Raw genomic sequence first — 22,850 nt, 5'->3', positions numbered from 1 at the left:
TGTTTACAAATATTTATTTATTTATTTTCTCAACCATAGACTTCACTATTCTTCCATCAGTCACATATACACTGCTACATCCCATACAAAGATCTCTTTTAACTTTGATAATATTTTTCTTAACTTTACAAGAACTATGCACTATTTTGCACCCAATTTCAATAAACTTTGTAACATTATCTAAATTCACACCAGATCCTGGCATAATTTCTATTTCAGTGCCAAATTTTTTATTCAGTTCCTCTATCAGTTTAAGTGCATCATTATCAATAGCTGTAATTCTTTGGCCACTAGTCAGAACTCTGTCAAAACCCAGTTGTATTATTTTTTCCATTGCATCAAAAGGATTGTTACATAAATCAAAAGCTCTATGAAAAGTCACAGGTATTGGTGAAGCTTCTAATATCATAAGAGAACAATTTTGTATGTCTAATTCTTGATTGTCTGTAAGTGCACCAAAGACAAATCTATTTATTTGCATTTTCTTAAAATATCTGATATCTGCAAGCATTGTCTTCATCTCCATATGATTATAACAAAAGTCAGAACCACCTCGACAACGAATCATGATGTTTAATTTTGCCTGAAATAAATAAACACTTTTAGTTTAAGTCAATAACTCACAAAAAATTTGATTGCACTTTATTGCAAGTAGTAAGTAATTCAAGTCAGATAATGAAAACTTCATGTTTTTTAATTTTTATTGATGTGAGTGTGAGTATGAGTCTGTGCAGAAACTGAGTCCACCAACCATACCACTAAAAGCAGACCAATTAATATGTATAATATTGATAGTGGTTACATTGTTAACAACATACATGCTGATTTGCTGTTTGATGACTATCTCCAGAATTACTACATATTCCTTTAAATTTAAACACTTCAATAATTTCATTTACAAGCCCCAGAGAGGGTGTGAGGCCACCTTCTGTCAAAGAACTGCATATTTCTAATTCATCAGCCCCTCCATCTATTGCATTTATTGCAGACTCTAGGCTGTCAACACAAACTTCTAACTTTTCTGGAAAAACATAACTTGTTTTATTATTTTGTCTAATCATCAAATCAGGAAACTATCATATCGAATACAATGTTATATGGAACATGTAGTTATATGAATAGTCAGCTCTATTTAAGCGAATTTCCATGTCACCCCAAAAGCCAACTTTCAAGAGTTACTTTTATAATTTAATATCTGATATATCTGAGTCATTCTTTTATGTATTTTCCACGCCCTTGTTTCTTGATTTTATGGAGAATGATAATTTAATTTAAAGTACATAATATTCAGTATGCTTACTTTTAGAACAATTTGGACCAGAAACAGTGTCATTTATAGACATAATATTAGTCTTCCTACGACCTGAACCAGTAGTCTATTTAAAAATTTAAATTTAATTTTAAAAATTAAATTCCACAGAGAATAAAATGTATTAAGTGCTGACAGTTGATTAGTTAAATTCGTATACATAATACAAGGGACAAATGGAAGGGAGTTTTAATTTAATTTAGATATTTGGGGATACAAAAATTTACAAAAACCAGCTCTTAGTTCATAGCACCGAGTTTAAGAGACTTCTTCGGTGGTGTGCCTCATTTCTGAATCTTGTTATCATCATTGATGAATAATAAAATACAAAATTATATTGACGATAATAATAACCATATTTCAATCGGTTGTCACTTCTATATTTAACTGAATTATTATGATTCTAAAATTAATTTCGACTACCATTTTTGTCTGTCTTCATTGTCTGAACCGTTATCAAAGGATTGCTCTTCCCATTATTTTTTAGCTATGGTTCAAATAAACTTAGGCATTTTGTCACTGTCAGTAATCAGTATTGCTTGCTCAGTGACTGCTACATTTTAAAAATAATCAACCCACTTCATGATTCTACCTTTTGACATTTCCAGATCTAAGGACACGCGAACGTAGGCAAAGATTTGTCCACGTTCGCTTTACTTAGTTAGGTATTTACTTAATAATAACTTAAAGAATAAAATTTAAATATTTATATTTAATATTTATCAAAAATAATTCATAAAATATTGTGTCAAATATCCAATCTATTTTATCATGTTTTTGGAGGTTATTTTTCATTTCTATGTGCCACATATTTTAAGAAAGTTCTTACCTATGTACTACAATTGATCTCCCATAGTTGTGTATCTTTAGGTTTTAATGTTTTACAGTTATGTCTCGAAAAAAAGCTACCGAAGAGACCGACAAACTTACTCGTATTGCCATTGTAAATGCTGATCGTTGTAAACCTAAAAGATGTAGACAGGAGTGTAAAAAAAGCTGTCCCGTCGTGCGTATGGGAAAGCTGTGTATTGAAGTGACTCCTAATGATAAAATATGCACCATATCTGAAGAACTGTGCATAGGTTGTGGTATCTGTGTCAAGGTGAGTTACCCATTATTTTATGGTGTATAATATATGGTGGTATTATATATTTATTTAAAGACAATAAATGAATATATTTAACAAGGATAGCAAGTACAATAGCTAATATCCTTATTATTTTACAGAAATGTCCCTTTGATGCTATTACTATAATCAATATTCCATCAAATTTGGAGAAGCATACTACTCACCGTTATTCTAAGAACTCCTTCAAGCTACATCGACTTCCAATTCCTCGTCCTGGTGAAGTCCTTGGGCTTGTTGGCCAAAATGGTATTGGAAAGTCAACTGCTCTGAAGATTCTTGCCGGCAAACAAAAGCCTAATTTGGGTAGATATGTGGTATGTTGTTATTATTTTGTAATAGATCAATTAGTCTTCTAAATTTCTCTCTGTTAAAAACTTTGATTATAGAATTGACAATTTATTCTAGGACCCCCCAGACTGGCAAGAGATCTTATCGCATTTCCGTGGATCTGAGTTACAAAACTACTTTACTAAGATCCTAGAAGATGATTTAAAGGCCCTCATTAAACCACAATATGTGGACCAAATTCCAAAGGCAGTCAAAGGAACTGTAGGAGCCCTATTGGATAAGAAAGATGAAAGGAAAAACCAGAAAGTAATATGTGACATGCTGGGTATGCTTTTAATTTTTTTTTAAGATAATAAATAAATTTTATTTAGGTATTACTAATTGTTGAATTTAAATTATCATTAGGAATTTGTGAAGTAATCAACTCCAAGACTCAACACAACAATATAGTTACAGAACTTCACAGTCCTGAGCTTTAAATATATGTTTATTCTAATATAAAATGTGTTAGGAGTGTTATATTTTTTTGCAAAGTATGATCTAAAATCTGTATTGGAACATTTTATTTGTATATCATACCTGAGGCATACCTATGATTTTTTATGCCTGTATGTATTTAAAATGCAAACCAGCTGCAATAAAAACAAATAAATAGTTATTGTTAGTTATATTCCAATTAATATTCTATTGTATATTTATTTATTTAACTGTTTTCTCATTTAGATTTGTCACACATTCGTGACCGTGAAATTGCTGCTCTGTCGGGAGGGGAGCTTCAGAGATTTGCCTGTGCTATGGTTTGCATTCAAAATGGGGACATTTTCATGTTTGATGAGCCCTCCTCCTACTTGGATGTTAAGCAACGATTGAATGCTGCCCGTACCATTCGATCTCTTATACATCCTGATAAGTGAGTTAAAGAATCATGCATTACTTATTATTTATTATGTAACTTCATTATTTTTGGGATTTCATTTTTCACATTCTATCTGTCCCTCTAGGTTAGCCTTTTTTATTAGAACTGTAAATTTCATCAGATACTAATATTATTCAAATACAAAAACATGGCCATCTTGATTGGAGAAAAGTACTAATTTTCTTAACATTTTTTTTTTCAGATTTATCATAGTTGTGGAGCATGACCTGTCTGTCTTAGATTATCTGTCTGATTTCATCTGCTGTTTGTATGGAGTGCCTGGTGCTTATGGTGTAGTTACTATGCCATTTTCAGTTAGAGAAGGTAATAAATATTTTAAAAAGTATCAAAATATTACTGTCATAATATTAGATAAACAAACATGGCTCTAAACAACCACACTTTCAAAGTGCACACAAAAACTGATCAAGATCGCATTGTTTTGGGTATGTAATGAATTCTTTTATTGTAGGTATAAATATTTTCCTGGATGGATTTGTGCCCACTGAAAACATGAGATTCAGAACTGAATCTCTTGTATTTAAAGTAGCTGAATCAGCTACAGAAGAGGAGGTAAGTAAATGAAACTTATTTATTAAAAACTAACCTGATCTCTCTCCCTGACCCTGGGAAGAAAGCTGTAATATCTAGGAATTTTATATCCTAGTTAATTTTGCCTCAGTGAAATGAAATATAATATTGTTAACAGATCAAAAGAATGAATCATTATGAATACCCAGAAATGACAAAATCTATGGGGGATTTCCACCTTAGTGTGACCCAAGGTGAATTCTCGGATTCCGAAATCTTAGTGCTACTTGGGGAGAATGGTACTGGAAAAACTACATTCATTAGAATGTTAGCTGGAAACTTAGAACCTGATGAAGGTATGTGTATTTACTAATTACTTCCAAAGGGCAATTAAAACAGTAGTTTATTGTAATTTCAATATTTCTAATATATTTATATAAATACGAGCAAACAAATAACACTTTCGAATTATCTTTATTTTTCTCTAAAACATATATGTAATTTAAAAACCAATATGTTTTATACACTGTATTTTTGTAAATGAAACTGGCAATACTTTTCTACTGTTATCTACGTCATCTAGGCATACGTCGATTTGTCAATTGTCAGTGTCGAATATGTATACTGTCAGTTTTGAATTTTGCAAAAGGGAAAGCTATTTTACAACAATTAAATAATTTAATTTTATCATTACATTATATTTAAAGGAGAAAGATAATATTATTTTTAATTATTCTACGTCATGATAATTTAATATGTGTCTGTGTTCCATTAAAATTGTGAAACAAATAGGTTATGGTGGATTTAACTAAAACTGCTTTCTATGCATTTAAAATAATTATAAACGTTTGCAATGGCTCGAACAGAATTATTTGATTTGTTTTTTCATCCCGTATTTCAAAAATGTTTGAAACATGCTGAGACATCCATTCCAGCAGAAGGTAAAGAACACGAAACATTCTTTGTTATCTTTTTCATAATAATATTAACATTTTGTAATTATACATGAATCATTATTACAAAATACGATAAATTCTTGAGTAGCCACATGTGACACGTTTAAGAAATCATAAAATAAACATTTTATGAATGTATTATTTTTAAATTTTAATAGAGAAAGATTCACTCTTTTTATTACTAATTAATCTGTTATTTAACAAAACCTTTGTTTTGACATAGGTCCAAATCAGTTACCACAATTGCACATAAGCTATAAACCTCAGAAAATATCTCCTAAGTCACAGGGCCAAGTACGAAATCTGCTCCATGATAAAATACGAGATGCTTACACACATCCACAGGTATTTACTATATAGTTTATTAATACATTAGTAATAGTGTGTTGTTCATAGTTATTTTATGTAAAAGAAATTATTGTATATCTTGCTGAGTACTGACAACTTTAATTACATTCTTTACTCATTTTAAAACTAAGATCAGTTGTTGTAGGTTTGTTCAGTTATAAGTAAGTGTGTGCATATTTTAAATACCAAGCATCCTGGAGAAGTTTATAAGGTGTATGAAATGCAATTACCCTATTTACAATTTGTCTTATAAATATATAATGGGTCTCTGAATGTATTCATAAGGAATACATTCAAAGACCGCAACAGCAGTTTCTTTTTCAGTAGTGAAAGCGGGTTGAGCTGTTTAGCCTTATTAGGCTAAAAATGTCAACCCACAGTCTAATTATAATTTTGACTTTACAATCTAGTAGTATTCATTTGTTATTAATTAAGCAAGAAATATATTATGATGTATAATTTTATTCCAGTTTATTACTGATGTAATGAAACCAATGAAAATCGAAGAAATTATGGATCAAGAAGTCCAAAACCTCTCTGGTGGTGAATTGCAGCGTGTTGCTCTCGTGTTGTGTCTTGGGAAACCTGCCGAAGTATACCTTATTGATGAACCATCTGCCTATCTTGATTCCGAGCAGCGTCTAGTTGCAGCTAAAGTTATTAAGAGGTAAAGCTTATAATAGTTCTCTTAGGTCCATATTGAAATTGATGTCTTAACTCATAATCTTGTCCGAGCTCTGTTAAATGTGTCAAACTTCATATAAGAATTTACAACTCTAACCTAGATTTTAGTTTGACTGACATTCTAAAATGGGCCTTTACTGAAATATAAACATTTTTGTTTAGGGAACTCAAAAAGTAATTTGCCATAATATGTTGTTTTTTATTTATTAGAATAATGTAATTGATATAATTTCAAGCTATGTTGTTATTGTTTTAGATTTATCCTACATGCTAAGCGTACTGGTTTCATAGTAGAGCACGACTTTATTATGGCGACATATCTAGCAGACAGAGTCATAGTATTTGAAGGAGTACCTTCTGAGCATGCGACAGCCAATGCACCTCAGTCATTATTGAATGGAATGAACAGGTTCTTAGAACTACTTGGTATTACATTCAGAAGAGACCCCAATAACTTTAGACCAAGGATTAATAAACATTCTTCAGTTAAGGTGAGTTTTATATTTATAAAAGTGAACCTAAAATATATTTAATTATTGGTGCATGGGCAAACTGTAATATAATCTCTACCTTACTTAAAGGATTCTATATTAATAAAATCTATATACATATATATAACTTGAACAGTAACAACTGAATTATATCATTGTATTTCTTATGTTTTAGAATTTTTCCCATATTATAGAAAAAATATGATCTCTTACAATGATTTTCAATTACTATTTTGGTATTATTTTCTTTCTAAGTTCCTAGTAGCAAGTAGTCCCTAATAAGTATTGGTGGGCAAGACACAAAAAATTTGTCAATTATAGCCTTCTCCGTATGTCAAACACTAAATCCTAATAACGCATTAGAGCTTATTTAATAGTAAAAAAAAAATATTTTTTACAGGATATTGAACAAAAGCGAGCTGGTCAATATTTCTTCTTGGAAGACTAAACAATTTAAAAGAAATGTTATTTATGTATATTGGAGCTATTGCTATAGTCACAACAGCCATCATCTGTGTATTCCAACTAAATGTATTAATGTAATAAATCGGTTTTATACAATAATGCTTTTTATTATGCAGAATAATATGAAAATCAACAAAAGTACTTTTTTAACATGCATTATACACAATATTAAATCAAGCTGACCACAAAAAGTTTTAGTTTTCATTAGGTACTGGACCAGAAATCAAAGTATCAGATTATTTTGTATGAAGCATTTTCATACTTTTGTCACTTGACTTGATTTTAATATTTAATAAAAGCTTGGAAATGAAGTCAATTGCGAGTTATTATTATGTGAATATTAAATAATAATACCACCACCTTTTTATTTAGTTTAAGTGAGAGCATTAATGATTTACTTTAAGGTCTTAAAATTTCATCCAATTAGTTGTGATGCGGCGCTCGAGTTGTTTCTCGTGCTTTTGTTTTTTTAATGTCTGATTGTTTTTCAAGATAAATGTAGCCGTCTACATACTCGTATAGCAGAATAGGATAAAGGTAGGTTACTTTATTGCTGTAAGATTACGTTGAAAACACGTATAGAATATTTACTATTTCGTTATACATACAAGACCTTGTTGACGCACCATGATTCATTACTCGTAGTTGATGATCTAAGAATTAGTGAATAAGATCAATGACTATCGTACTATAATAGAAAAATTCGACATACATTAAACAATATCAAAAATTAGTATGCGGTAGGTGTATATATTTATATTATATAATTAATATATGATGCAATTAAATTTTGATAGAACTTCAAACTATTTCAATCGACCCAGTTGTATTAATAAATTTAATTTTCAATATGAATTTTCCGCATGTGCTGCATACAAGTGAAAATTTCAAAATTCCTATATGGTAAACGGTTATAATAAGGAAAATAATTACTAATAACATAAGTCAAAATAAGTAGATATTTTACATAGTAAAAATGCAAATTTCACAAAACAATATTTTCACCATAGAGATTTTTATATTGTAAGCAGCGTTTGGCGCGGGTCGCTGCGCTGCGCCGTATTCGATGACATCATTGGGAGATTACGTGGACTAGGGATAGGAAACATTTGGTGTATGTGCATGTAAAACTTAACGAAAACTGCAAGTAAAGCTTTTAAATGTATGGTAAATTGCTAACATAGGAGTAAATAATAAACGTTTTTATAATAAAAAGTGTGGTTTCTATTAAATTAAAACGCACTATAAATCAAGGCGACGAAAAGAAATCGACATATATTACTACAAAATCATAACGTACTTAACAGAAGTTATGTTCAAGATTGAAATTAGATTTTTATATGATAACTGGCATTTTGTATATATGTATGTAAAATATATTAATTGATAGAAACTAATTCGTTATTTATTTTATCTTGGCTACATATTGTGGAAAGTACAATTGTAATCAATTTAACCAAAGGTTCATACGTTAGTGAGTGAGAGGGCGAAACAAAACGCCACGGAACCGGCCGACCTCATTGACTCACCGAGTGCCATTCTTACAACACGAGTTATTTCGGATTTCGCTTCTAAGTAGTTTGGGTGTGTCGTCTAATAAAAAAACAAGTATGTATATTTAATTAGAATTATAATAAAAATATAAACGTAAAGTTAAATGCACAGAAAATTCATCAGATTTACCAACATTTAATATATGTATAGTGATAAAATTGCGTAGCGGCCGGCGTTGTTTGCAAATCGAAAAGCCGGTTCAGTGTTTGACGTGTGATATTTTTAGAACTCGAGTGCTTGATATGAAATGTTTTTCACATATTTTCCGTTTGTTATAGGACTTTTCCATTATGAGCGGACAACAGTACTACCCCTACAAGGTAAATATCACATTTTATAATTGAGTGTTTCGATCGATTCTAGGATGATGTCATCTTTTCGGCGCAAGGTTGTTCTTGAAAGCGTTTTATTAGCAGATCTAATAGGTAAACTAGTGCGTAATGTTAAATTTAGTGGGAAAATTAACTGAATCATCGGAAATGATCTAGTTCAATTTGCTAAGAGTGTTCGTTCATTCATAAGCTCAGTTACATTCGTATAATGCATAAACCGGTTGGTGACGATGTATGTACAGACTAATTTCCTTTATATACCTAGTATGTATATCAAGAAACATTTTAAACAAAACCGAATAATAATACCGAAGATATAATTTTTTTTCAAATTAGTTAACATAAGTGGGTAGGTAGTAAGTGCATAGACGTATTTATTAAAAGCTTTTACCTTATGCAGTCACGCGATCTAATAGTTAGATTGTTCTAGAATTTTGTTACTAATGTAAATTTGTACATACCGGTATGTTTAGTAGAATTTTAATCCTATTAAATTTGCTTACCTTTACTTAACCTGAATTGCATGTAAAAAGTTAGCAGCGGTTGACCGTTGCTCAGTTACTGCTAATACCATGCCAATCAAGAAATACCTATCATCATTTTCAAAATAATTAATTAAAAACAAATTTATTACTGTCGTATCAAACAGTTTTTGCCATGACCATGTGTAATGTAAAACGATGTCTACCTTCATACGCTTAGAAGGTAATTTTTACGTAAGGGACCTTGGTATAAATATTCTCAAACTATTAACTAATGTTACCGTTGTTGCCCTCCAATCGCTCATAAGGAAAAATTTAAGGTTGGAAATATAATATTACAGCATGATTTTCCTTGCACTGTTTCTATCTTTGCTTAATAAAATTTATGATAATCGTAATCTTCTTAAAATATAATTTATATTTTTGATTATAAAAATATGTTTCGGCATTTAACTTGGCCAAATTTTGAGGTTAGAGATTTCGAATTGGTACTAAAGCCTAAAGGTACCTTTATTAATAGTCTCGTACCTATTCCAATTAGTAATAATAAAAATCTGGATTAGGATTCCCGAATTCTTCTGCGCATGTATCGATTCTGGCCAACTTATTTCCTCATTGATTTTAGTTACGTACATACCTAGTGTTTTTTTTTATATTTTCACATATTAGATCGGAGGACCAGGTAAAACTATTTTATTATTGCCAGCAGGCGACCGATTACCGTGTTAGTACATAGTATATTTATGAATTAATCCTACATCAAATAAATATTTTTACAACTGCACGAGTATATAGTTGCATGTAAAAAGATGTGTATGAGTTAAGACTATATATTGAAAGATACAATTTTGTTATATTATATTGTTTATAACGATTAAATTGCGTTACATAATATCTATTTAATTTTTAATTTTGTTATGCTTATTGTAAAATTATTAAGGATGTTTTTTTAGTGTATTACGTTCCATACTTTTACATATTTTGTTTTGCATTATACATAAATACGAAATGACAAATACGGCGCTAAAATTAAAAAAAAAATGTAATTTAATGGTAAGACCAACCCATAAATCATCTGAACACTTTTAACTTTGACCTTCTAGTGCACCCCAACGGTGTACCCCGCGGAGCCCTTTGACCCCGCATCTGATGCGGAGACCCTTCGCAAGGCTATGAAAGGATTCGGCACAGATGAGAAGGCAATTATTGACGTTCTCTGTCGCCGTGGTATTGTCCAACGTTTGGAGATCGCTGAAACCTTCAAAACTAACTATGGAAAGGTAAGATCTATTTTTACTTATATTTTTTATTTTGCCGACGTCAATCGGCCTTAAGAATAAATATTTATTTTATCACACACATGTAGTGTGAGTAGGGTTTCTAAGATACGTATTCCTATTCATATCTCTAGTAACAATGTCGTGAGCATTGTCAAACCTCATATTAAATGTTTTGACAGCACTTGAAACTAGATTTAACATGTTACGGCCCGATGATAACGTCGAATGCATTATTAATAAATAATAATTACTGTGATTAAAAAAAATCTTATTTCAAATAACGCTGTGTGTTCTTGTGTTAGAATAATAATATGATTAACGCGTTTTATTAAAAATAATGACTAACCAGTTAGTTTTAACCTGTTATTGCATAGCTATTTATGACTTCATCTCACAGCTGATTAATTCGTGTTATATTTGGAGTTTAATCAATTCTTTCATTTAAGTATAAAATATTTTAAATAATTACCAAAAATAAATTATAATTGTGTGTACCATAAGCGTAAATTGAGAAAAAATACTTCTTAGTGCGATAACACATGCACTGTAGCCTTCTAGATGTCATTAATGTCATATCTTATCGTGTATTTGCATAGGTGACATATTTGCTAAATAACAGACAAACCTAGATCTTGTGACTCTAGTCTTACATCTAAGAAATAGGGATGCATTAGGTACTATATTATATATATATTGTGTGAACGGCTGGACCGATTTCGCTAATTCTTTTTTTGTTGTGTTTGTTATTGTCAGGAGAATGTTCTTGTTATTATATTGATAAATACATGTAAAATAATTAATTTATGAGTTAGTTCAGAGCAATCATGTCTAATATTAAAAGTTCAAAGAATTAGCATTTGCATGTCGAAAAATAAATCTCAAGAGCAAAATACATGGTTTTCACATGGCCAGTTATAATATGTCGCCTGTTCCCGTATCGAATACCAACAAAACTATTTTATAAATGCGCCAGATGAAACAAAGAATGTTGTATACCATAAAGCATTAGAACAATAAACAAAGTATTTCTGAATTATTTTTTTATTAATTGTACCAATTCGAAATCAATCTTCATAGTTAAGACGGCAACGGGTTCGCTAGTAAATAATAAATGAATACTCGACAAATCGGCTGAAATAGTGAACAATCTAGTTAGATTTATCGATTATTACAGCACATTTAATGAGTTCATTAAATCGACGAAATATAACGTAATGCAAAATGTACAGATTTCAGCTAAGACCAATGAAAATGTATAATTGCTTAGTTTTATTTCTATGAAATTAATTCATTACTTTTTAATTGTAGTAATAATGCCAATGGTGACGTGATTCACCAATGCAGGTGCATTCCAATGCATGAATAAATGTATTCGATACGTTGCGTCCGACGATTAAAATGAACTGACCTTCAAGGATCCTTCCGACTGGTTCCTAATTTTAATAACTTGTGGTTCGTCGAACTAAATACGCGTTAAGGAATATCTAACCTTATACATTTAGGCTTTTGGTTCAAAGTTCGGTACATATTTTGCTTCCGGCGTCAGACGCTAATAATATAAGTTTTTGAAAACTCTATTACTACTACTATACTGCAGCATTTACCTCAGACGTTGTATAATTTCAATTGAGTCGTCATACAAAATATATATATATTTTTTTTTTAAGTAATTAAAAATAATATTTGGCATCAAAAGCTTTATATGACTCATTTTTATAAATGCTTATATAGGACCTTATCAGCGAACTCAAGAGCGAGCTCAGTGGCAACTTGGAGAATGTGATCATTGCTCTGATGACACCTCTGCCCCACTTTTACGCCAAGGAGTTACACGATGCCGTCGCGGGAATTGGTACTGATGAGGAAGCCATCATCGAAATTCTCTGCACACTCTCCAACTACGGCATTCGTACTATTTCTGCATTTTATGAACAATGTAAGTACTAGTATTAAGATTAAGAAAGACTGTGTTGGTTGTCCAGCCTTGTCCAAGAAACATGAAAGGCCGCTCGGCAAAATAAAAGATATATAATATGAGCTTCGAATTCGGCTATATACCAATGGATTTTTCTTTGCATGTGTGCAATAAATACTGAAACTTAACTGGGAAACATCGTGAGGAAACTCAAACGTCTTTAAACTAAAATTCGACGACAACTAAACGAAACAACACATACATCCCAATAAATAAAACTCATCAGAAATCAGAGGCCAAGTCAAAAAAGTCGTCAGTCTTCAATTTACGAAAGAATATATTATAACATTATTCTTTATTAGCCTATTTATGAAGCTATAGTTTGAGCCGTATTTCGCCACGGCCTACTTCCTTTAATTATTTTCGTAGACAGTGAGTTAATCGAAATGAAATGCAAAAAACTAAAAAACAAGTGAAAAAAACTTAAATGAAACATGTAAGTTATTTTATGCGAGCGTTATTTTTGTTTACAGCTATCGATTTTAATTTAAGTTGGAAACAAGTGGAATAATTTTAAGCGATAACAAAGTTAGGTATTATTAGTTACCTTTAGGTTATCGTGAATGACGAACTAGCATGATTCCCCGATTTCTTAAGCAGTAGTAAGTAAGCCTCAATATGTATGTAGGTTAGAACTGAATTCCAACTTCCAGTATTTTTAAATATAGAACGCATTGCAAAAATAATTGAATCACAGAGGCACTAAGTATTTTTTATTACGTTTGTAATTTTATCCTAAAACAATATTTTTTATAATTAGTAAGAGTAATGATAAACATCACTGTTGACCATTATTAGCTTGCGGCATGCGATAGTTGCAATCTAAAACAGTTCATGCGAAACTTTTATCAAAATACCTCATTAAAATATTTTTCTCGTATTATGTTATTAGTATGTTGAAACCGTGTAGATTTACAGCTTAGAATGAATTCCAGCATAATTATAATAAGTAACTTTAAACCTTTGCTTGTACCTAGAACTAGCTTCTAGACTAGTGTACATAGATGTCAAGGATCTTTGGTATATAGATAAACAATATCGTATCATCACTCACTCTTAAAACAAATACTTCATATAGAGTAGGGGCGGATCGAGAATTTGTGGGGCACTGGACAATTACGAGAAAGCCCCTGGTAATAATGCCTTTATTAAAAATCGGGGAAAAAATGGTTTTTTTTAGTTAGTTTTAAGTGGGACTAAAGAGCAAGGCCCACTTGCTCTTTAGTATCCACGGGGCCCTTGGCTGCAGCCCAAAAAGCCCTTAAGTAAATCCGAGTATATAATGGCAAGTTTGTTTATAATTGATACTAAAAGGGTATTAAGTACATACGTATTGTATAGTAACTTAAGAAATTTATCGCCTCGTTGCAACGATCAACGTATAGTTGCGTGTCTCAATGGGGCTATTAATTCATATCAAAGTCAAATATACATTTATTTCATAACTGTGTTTCGACACTGGTGCCCCTTTCACGTCTATATATGAAGCTATAGTTCAGTACATACTCATATGGTCCTCTTTCGACATAAATCTTTTTATTCATAACAAAATCCTTATCTATACAAACTAGTGTTGATTTCCCTCAATATGGCCGTGAATTATTAGGTCACAAACCGAACCTTCATTATTATTCACAGTTTGTAGAGCCTTTGTTAATTGAACCATTGAATATGTTACACCAAAGACATGTTTGTTATTGGACCAGAGCTTCAGCAATGTTGTTTCATTATTACATTCTGTTCAAAACCTTGTATTGGAGTCTTAGTCTTGTGTGTTTAAACAGCAAGAATACTGATTTTTAGCACCACGTAATTCCAAGATGTATCAGCGCTACCGATATTGAAAGAACTATTCGAAGTTGGTCGCTCTTTGTTAGATTCCCAGCAAATTGTTAACAATAAGTCAATGACTGAGGTATTCAACTTGTTCTGTGGTCGACACAAATGGAGCAAATGTCTTTGATTCCTAGTATTCTTGCCCTGTAACTACTCATGAATAATCACGTATCATGTCACAAATAAATCACTTCAACAATATGCAATTTTTGACGCCGTTTAGTAATTAGCGACACATATGAACCAATTAATTTTTGCACCTAGTTATTGTTTAGTCTACTTTCCACAGATAAAGCACATTTAACGACTGAATTATAATATTGTCACAGATTAGACATAGATTAATTTTTAGGACTGACACACGTTTGTGCCCACTTCTACAAGCACCAACTCAAAAAATATATACCTACTTAAGCGTCCTCATCAGAAATCAAATAAAACTGTCTGAAACTTAGAGAGGATCTTAATAATTCAACTCATACCTTTAAAAATTCTGCGTGTACAACGTGTCAGACCTAATACCTAGACTTACAATCTTATTGTGATATATTTGATCTCCGCAGTATACGGCAAGAGCTTAGAGTCTGACCTCAAAGGCGACACTTCTGGCCACTTTAAACGCCTCTGCGTGTCTCTGTGCATGGCCAACCGTGACGAGAACCAAGGCGTTGATGAAGGTTCAGCTAAAGCTGACGCGGAAGCACTGGCCGCTGCCGGTGAAGGCCAGTGGGGAACTGATGAGTCAGTCTTTAACTCAATCCTTATTACACGCTCTTACCAGCAATTGAGACAGGTTTGTTAATTATTTGACATAATTACTTTTATTTGAATATTATTTATAAAACATGGGTTTTTCTTTGAGGGAACCACTTCATTAGGAAAATTAAAAAAATAGGTTTTGCTGTATTTAAAATACTTTTTAAAGACCAAAGAGCACTTTAATAATAATAGTTTTAATATTTTATTTCATAGCTGTTTTTCAATTACCTTGTAGATCATAATTTTGATAAAAACTGCGAACAATTTATGCAATGTTCATAAAGGTTATAAGTCAAATCTTTTTTCATTATCTGTTAATACGATTATAACAAAGTGTTTATGCTTTAAAACAAGTTAATAATATGACTTGAATAGGAAAACTTTGTTTCCGGTGATACATAATATTCCATTCGCAATTTCCTAATAAAGCGGCTCAATACTAATCATTTGATTAAACGGTTATTTCATTCCAGATCTTCGCTGAGTATGAAGCGCTCTCTGGCAAAGACATCGAGGAGACTATCAAAAAGGAATTCTCTGGAAGTGTAGAAAAGGGAATGCTCGCTATTGGTAAGTTTGAAGGAGCAATATAAACAATGAATACTACAAAATTATTATATTGCACAACTTACGACGCTTGTCTATAGACTGATTTATTTAAATCTGTGCATCTGTCACATTCGCTATGTATGTATATAGTAAATTGTCTGCCTTGATTTCAGCATATAAAAGAATAATTCCGCGATTGTTTTTTTCATTATATTAAAGTTAAAAATTAAATTTCATATATATTAAAGTACAGCATTTTTTTTCAAATGAACAGTACTTGGTTTAATAAATTTGATTAAAAAAACACATTGCACTTAGCGCAGACAAGGGCTAGGTTAACAGTTGGATTATTAACGGCCGTGCGCTCAAAACCGTACAGTAAAAGAAAAATTATGAATGTATTAAAATAGAAACTTGTCTACCCGGGGTCGTCACACAATTTGTTTTGTTAGTTATTTCTCTGCACAAGTATTGTCTGAATCATACTTACCTATTAAGTTACGTGAAGGCTATACGCACAATAGCGAGTCACACGACCTTGGAATCTACCGTGATCATATTTTCGCCTGTCTTTAAAACCTGAATCATAATGAAAAATGTTTTGTCGGAAATTAAATTATAAAGAATATGTCGACAAAGAAACGATAATAATTGTACGTGTGGCGCAAGTTTTAAGGAAAGGCTCAAAGCCGAGATAATGCGCTAAGTGTGTTAAAACTGTTAGTGAATGTTAATGATTTAGTATTTAGCACTAAGTTTGGACTTTGAACCTTACCTGTAGTGGGCGTAAGCGACTGTTCCAGGAAAAATTTGTGTGATAGGCTGTTGGTACTGGTCTAGTATCGATTTAACTCATTTTTTTTATTATTTTAATGTTAGTTGTTAATAATACTACACTATGCAAAGTTTTAAAATCAACCAAATAATATTACAGTTAAGTGCGTGAAGAGCAAAGTAGGCTTCTTTGCTGAACGTTTATACTACTCCATGAAGGGGATGGGAACAAACGACAAGACTCTTATTAGAATTGTGGTCAGCCGGTCTGAAATCGACCTTGGAGACATCAAACAGGCATTCCTTGAAAAATACGAAAAGCCCTTGGAAGACTGGATTGCGGTAAGATTTTTAAATGTTTTATGTAACATCTATATTTTAGTCATTAAATAAGCGATATCATTAAATGAACAATGGCAAAGTGTTGTATAAATCACAGTCACGCTTTAAGTGTAAACAAAAACATGGCGGAAGACAAAAGGAGGTAAAAAATTATAGTAAAAAGTATTTCTTGAATACGCGGAATCATTAGTCCTACAGGCGTGATTTAAAAATACGAGTGGATTCGTCATTGTTCAGTTCAATAACATAACGCAATATAAACTTATACATATCATGCCACTTAAAAATAATTAATTAAATGTTTTTAATGTGGCCATGCATTTCATCGATTATAGACGGCAACAGTGCATGTAATAATGAAAATCGCTTATTAAATGACAATATATTGCACAAAAGAAAATTAAAATAACTTTTGTTCATTTTGATTATCTTTTGTGGTATTTGCTTAGTTGCATTTTATTGCTCTTTAACATTCTAATTATTGTGTCGTAAAATAACCCCATTCAACAGCATGTTAAATATGAGAATCTGACCCATATTTTCTATAGCAAAATATGTATATTAGCATGTATTTATCTTTAAACTAATTACCAAAAATTCTAAGACATTCTTCATCATCTTTGCTTGTTATTTCCATAGATCATCATTTTACGTCTTTTGTATGAGAAAAATATATACAGATCTATATTATATCCACGACTGCAGAAAATGAACGTGATTAACAATTTTTGTTATCGTCCAAATTGTATATAACAGACTTGTATAATGATTGTAAATAAGTATCGATAAATCGAAAACGTAGTATATAAATATACTTCAGTAAAAAAAAATATTTGCATCTACCAAATTATTAAGTTAGAATGTTAGAAGACCCTCCAATATATTTTTATATGTGGCAGTTACAATAATTTCAAATATACCAAAAAAAACCGCATGAATAATCGCTTCTATTGCTTAAGAATAAATTGCCTTATAAAAAGGGTAATTCAATTGACCCCTGTACACCAAATAACAAATTATAAGTTAAAAAGTTTGGTTTGTGTCAACATGCGAATAAACCCCTAAGTATTCCCATACATTTTGCTTACAGGGTGACACATCCGGAGATTACAAGAAGGCCTTACTGACCCTTATTGAATAAAGGACTGTCAACGCATACGCAAACCACTTTATGTTCGTCAATTGTTAGGTTACATTAGGCTAAACAAATTCACCATAGACAAATGTCAAGTCGGGTGTAAATTTCTCAAAGATCTGTATATTTTGCTTCTTCACTATCTATGTTTACTTAGCACAAGTCACAGTAGTAGTAACAGCTTAGTATCGTGCACGGGCTTGGGATTGAGGCTTGTAGCTTGTTTTTACAAGTAGTTGTGAATTTTTCAGGAGGACATAGGAGGTCCGCTTGGTCTGCTCTTATCAACTATGTGTTACTAAGACATCCCTTACATACCGAGCGTCATAACCCCGTTAAGCTCGATTTTGTGATAGTACCCTTGTTATTTTGGTACATTGCATTTTAAGATATAAATAATATATTTTGTATTGTAATCTTTAAATTCGAATGCACGTGTTTGTCTATAGAAATTATGGGCCAGTTTCTACTTATTTTGCTGTAGTATAGCATTTTTTTTAATATTGCAGGAAGACCTAACTGGTGACTTCAGGAATGTGCTAGTCACACTTTGTGCCTAAATCCTGCAAAATTTTATTTAAAAAATCTAATGTTTTTGCATGTTTTATAAATCGTTAGAATAATGTAATATTTTGCAGGATGATACTAAAGGGGACTACAAACGCGTGTTACTCACTCTTGTCTCATAAGAAAAAAAAGAGATCTAATTTCAGTATGAAACTGCCTTAATGTTGATGTTAAAGATATATTTGCTTGATATTTTTGTGAAAATGAGATATTTATTGGTGCTGTAGTTTTGTTTATGATGTATTTTAATATACCGATTCATTCAAATAAAACTATGTATGTTGTAAAAGTAGTTTTATTTAGGGTCTAGCCCTTCCGAATTCAGCTAATACTTGCAGCAAAGTTTCATCATGGGACGTCAGGGCAGATAATGAAATTCCTCCTGAATCGACTCGACGTCCGTCATTCCAGATACGTGCGTTTTTTAAGTCAGTTTTTGTTGCATGCCACTACTATCTGGAACCAACTGCTCATCGAAGTATTTTCGAAATCATTCGACTTAGGGTTCTTTAAGAAATGAGCGTACCAATTATTAAAAGGCCGGCACTGCGCTCGCAAGCCCTCTAACATTGAGTGGTCGGCGGTATTACTTAACATCGGGAAAGCCAACTGCATGTGTGCTTCAAAATGGAGAATTCAAAAATATATGTAATTATAATTCTTTGTTTCGTTCGTTCCACTTATCCATTAGTATCTCTAATACCCTCAATCGTGATCTGCAACAAGAATTATTTCCTAAAAAGTAGTACTTAAAATCAATTTGGAAACAAATTTGATACACATTTTTAATTTGTTAAATATTATGATTTCATTACTATAAGTACTATAAATTAGCTATGATAGTTAATTTATTTTCCTGGAAGAAAATAATTACTAATCAATCATGAATAGATAAAGCTTTTCAGAAAATATTTACCTGAAATTTTCCAGCTGCCTCTGGTGAGTTATTACTCTTCACTAATGCTGCAAATCGCTCATTTTCTAAAGGTTTAGGCGCTGATAGCAAAACCCGCTTATTACATCTATGCGCCCACGCATCACCGAATGCCCCAACTAGAGAACCAGTTGACAAACCTATTCGAGTGCTCATTTCGTTTGTTATTACTATCTAAAAATATGAAAAAATTTTAACATAGAAAAATACTACTTAAAGGTAAAGCTATAATATAAATATATAGCCCACTGCTAAAGGTGGACAAATTTGGAACTTCAGACTTTAACCATTGTAACAGGTTGTATTATGGATTATGTTCTAAGGAAATTTACTTACTGCAATTTGGTTTTCTACAGAAATCTTTTGCAACACTGCGGATAGTCTAAATAAGACACCAGTTCGCTGTTTGAGTGTAATACCATCTTTGAATGGGAATGTTATTGAATCTATTATGATTAACCGCACCTATAATAAACAAATATAATTATGGAAAACTAAAAGGTGTTAACAACTAGTAATACAGTTGAGTGTTGTCGCTTAATAGTTATATTATGTCTTGGCTAATGTTGATGAGTTTAGCAGCCAATGGTCAATTCTCTTACTAGTAATTCTACCCTAAACATATGTAAAACATTAGTAAGAAAACTATTGAATGCCAAACTTACCTTTGTTTGGCATTTGATAATCTGACAAGTATTTCCAGATTGATTCGGTTTCATACCCTTTAATTAGATAACATACATTGTCACAAGTTTATAAGTCTGATGCGTAATTGCCTCCAACAAGTATAAATTGATCTTATTTTTCAGTTTTTTTTAACACTCATTAATCCAAAGTTCAAAAGACCAATGTTACATGCACCAAAAATCTAAACTGCAATTCATAAAACTTTTTTATTTGCAGTAGTACCAAATGTTAGTATTCCAAAAAACTTACATTTGGTCTCTCAGTGACTAATTGTGGTAAAGTGTATATCAAACTGCAAAATTTTTCCAGGCCAAATGCATTCACATAGTGCAATCTCTTCAAATTATCACTTTCACAGTTATTTTTTGGAGTATTTAATATATTTCTACATTTCTCCATACTTGCTGACAGTATTTCTGAAATGTAAAATATGTATTTCTTGTTCACTATACCACAAAATTATATTGAGTGCTATTGTTAGAGATTTTCTTGTCAAATAAGAAAAAAAAGAGTTTTATCACCTTTAAATCTATTTACAGTAAAATTAGTGTTGGTGTCAATATAAAGGGCTTCAGCATCCAAACCGCCCAGCTCTGTTGGTATTTGAACCGATGCACAAAGCTGTAAGCTACATAATAAGTTTTTAAATTATAAAGTTCAGAAAGACCTATAAAAAAAATAACATATTGATTTAGGAACTTATATCAGTCATTAAATAATATGAGATTATGCCTTTAGTAATGCATGATTTAGTAGTAAGTCAACAGGCATTTTATCAAAAAATAAGTCTCAATAATTTTGAAAATATAGAGAAATACATAAGTTTTACATTGTTTACATTGAATACTGACCATAATTGAGTTTTTCCTGTGCCTGAAAGACCTAATAGTTCTGTTATAGATCCCACTTGGATTCCTTTATTTCCAAGTACATTATCAAGACTTTGACTAAACGTAGGTATTGCAGGAAAACTGTTTTCTTTCTAAAAAAGTAAGTGGTATTATACATATTATTAACTAATTTTACTTTAAGAAAGGCAATACATGGATTGCTACTTACTTGCCAAAATTCAGTTGCGTTTAGTATTTTAAACTGAGGGGTCATTATAATTAGTTTATATACATGTGAAAAAAATTAAATTATTAGTGTCCAAATTATAATAACAAAATAGAAGTCAATAGTAATACTTAAAACAACTAATATTATCTATAATACTATATAAGTTTAAAAGTATGTTGATTGGCGGGTGATAGGGACAGACTCGTAGTGGCATAGAAAAATTGAAACAAGAATCTCTATTGTTTATTTTTGACTAACCAATAGTATCTATTTATTGTGCCACAGACCAAGTAGAATTCAGAACAATGTAACAAAAGGAACTGACTGTTGAATGACTTTTCCCTATACTTATGTTACTCTTTGCTTTTATCTATACTAATATTATAAAGAGGAAAGGTTTAATTTTTTGTTTGTTTGTATGAATTGAATAGGCTAAGTTGTGAAGTATGTATAATATACTGGTGAAGTATGTATATACTGGCATAAAAGAAGTTGCCATGGCAACAAACCTATTATAAGAAAAATGTAGTAAAGTTGTCATGTAGATTTAAAAAATATGTCTTACAGAAAAGTAATGTATTTCCCTATAATTAAATAAAAGCTTTATTAAACTGATCTATCTTTCGAGTCGACCTGTTTAAAAACTTTACATGGTAGCAGAGCGTGGTTCATAAAGAAAAAAAAAAAGAAAAAGCGAAACACAAAATGTCGGTCGCAAGAATAGATCCTCTTACAAAAGAAAACTATGATACATGGGTAATACAAGCTGAAGCAGTCTTAGTAAGAAACAAATTATGGAAATACATTGAAACTCCTTTGAGTAAAGATCCAAGTGCAGCAGAAACAGAAGGTGACAGACAAGCTAGATCGGAACTAATTCTTATGATATCTCCCTCTGAGCTTAACCAAATTAAAAAATGCCTATCTGCAAAAGCCGTTTGGAGTACACTAAAAGAAATTTATGCAAGCAAAGGACCTGCCCGTAAAGCTTTTTTACTGAAACAACTAATCCTAACAAAATTAGATGGTCATGAAATACAAAGTCATTTAAACAAATTCATGGATATAGTTAACAAACTGGCAGACATGGACATAATTATCAACGAAGACCTTTTAACAATATTAATGCTATACAGCCTCTCCAAAGAATACGAGAACTTCAGAGTCGCTATTGAATCACGAGATGTTCTTCCTAAGCCTGAAGAGCTGAAAATTAAAATACTCGAAGAATATGAAGCTCGTCATAATCACAATATAACCAATGACGTCGAACCTGAATCCTCTTTTCAAGAAGAAGCTTTATATGCATCGTGTAAAGTTTGTAAACGAAGAGGTAATATCTTTAAACACAAACACCATAAAATTTGTTCAAACTGCTGGAAGGAAAATAAAGGTAAACAGGCTAAGAAATTTGATTCTTTCCATAAAAATAATTACATAATGCAGTGTTTTTTTACAAATAATAAGA

The 22,850-nt window shown here is 31.4% G+C and overlaps 4 protein-coding genes across 7 annotated transcripts; 2 read left to right on the top strand and 2 right to left on the bottom strand.

Moving 5' to 3' along the window:
* Positions 1-1,506, bottom strand: LOC110993024 (copper homeostasis protein CutC). Its single transcript, XM_022259082.2, has 3 exons — positions 1,301-1,506; positions 819-1,021; positions 1-583 (listed from the first exon to the last, which is right to left on the bottom strand). Exons 1-3 carry the CDS (start codon positions 1,341-1,343, stop codon positions 14-16), a joined length of 816 nt encoding a protein of 271 aa, XP_022114774.1. The 5' UTR covers positions 1,344-1,506; the 3' UTR covers positions 1-13.
* A 335-nt stretch (positions 1,507-1,841) lies between these two features.
* On the top strand, positions 1,842-7,213 carry LOC110993021 (protein Pixie). The gene is made up of 12 exons (XM_022259078.2): positions 1,842-1,974; positions 2,197-2,411; positions 2,537-2,752; positions 2,844-3,051; positions 3,450-3,636; positions 3,845-3,966; positions 4,115-4,215; positions 4,352-4,529; positions 5,353-5,474; positions 5,948-6,144; positions 6,418-6,652; positions 7,053-7,213. The coding sequence occupies exons 2-12, from the start codon at positions 2,199-2,201 to the stop codon at positions 7,098-7,100; spliced, it is 1,827 nt and encodes a 608-aa protein (XP_022114770.1). The 5' UTR covers positions 1,842-1,974; positions 2,197-2,198; the 3' UTR covers positions 7,101-7,213.
* A 1,374-nt stretch (positions 7,214-8,587) lies between these two features.
* LOC110993016 (annexin B9) lies at positions 8,588-18,991 on the top strand. 4 transcript variants are annotated; one of them, XM_022259071.2, is made up of 8 exons: positions 8,588-8,725; positions 8,950-8,991; positions 10,589-10,765; positions 12,497-12,701; positions 15,140-15,369; positions 15,809-15,905; positions 16,819-17,000; positions 18,774-18,991. In XM_022259071.2, the coding sequence occupies exons 2-8, from the start codon at positions 8,962-8,964 to the stop codon at positions 18,822-18,824; spliced, it is 972 nt and encodes a 323-aa protein (XP_022114763.1). In that variant the 5' UTR covers positions 8,588-8,725; positions 8,950-8,961; the 3' UTR covers positions 18,825-18,991. The 4 variants fall into 4 exon arrangements, with proteins under 4 accessions (XP_022114763.1, XP_022114762.1, XP_022114761.1 ...); XM_022259070.2 differs by having other exon boundaries at positions 18,645-18,991; XM_022259069.2 differs by having other exon boundaries at positions 18,387-18,991.
* LOC110993017 (DNA repair protein RAD51 homolog 3) lies at positions 18,895-21,556 on the bottom strand. Its single transcript, XM_022259072.2, has 7 exons — positions 21,383-21,556; positions 21,175-21,305; positions 20,845-20,951; positions 20,573-20,739; positions 19,973-20,101; positions 19,619-19,810; positions 18,895-19,418 (listed from the first exon to the last, which is right to left on the bottom strand). The coding sequence occupies exons 1-7, from the start codon at positions 21,425-21,427 to the stop codon at positions 19,383-19,385; spliced, it is 807 nt and encodes a 268-aa protein (XP_022114764.2). The 5' UTR covers positions 21,428-21,556; the 3' UTR covers positions 18,895-19,382.
* Between the last annotated feature and the right edge of the window lie 1,294 nt (positions 21,557-22,850).

The sequence above is a fragment of the Pieris rapae genome, chromosome 14, assembly GCF_905147795.1.
Source record: "Pieris rapae chromosome 14, ilPieRapa1.1, whole genome shotgun sequence".
In the NCBI taxonomy this organism is placed as follows: Eukaryota; Metazoa; Arthropoda; class Insecta; order Lepidoptera; family Pieridae; genus Pieris; species Pieris rapae.
The sequence above is the reverse complement of the archived record's forward strand: the minus strand, read 5'-3'. Positions and strand labels throughout refer to the sequence as shown.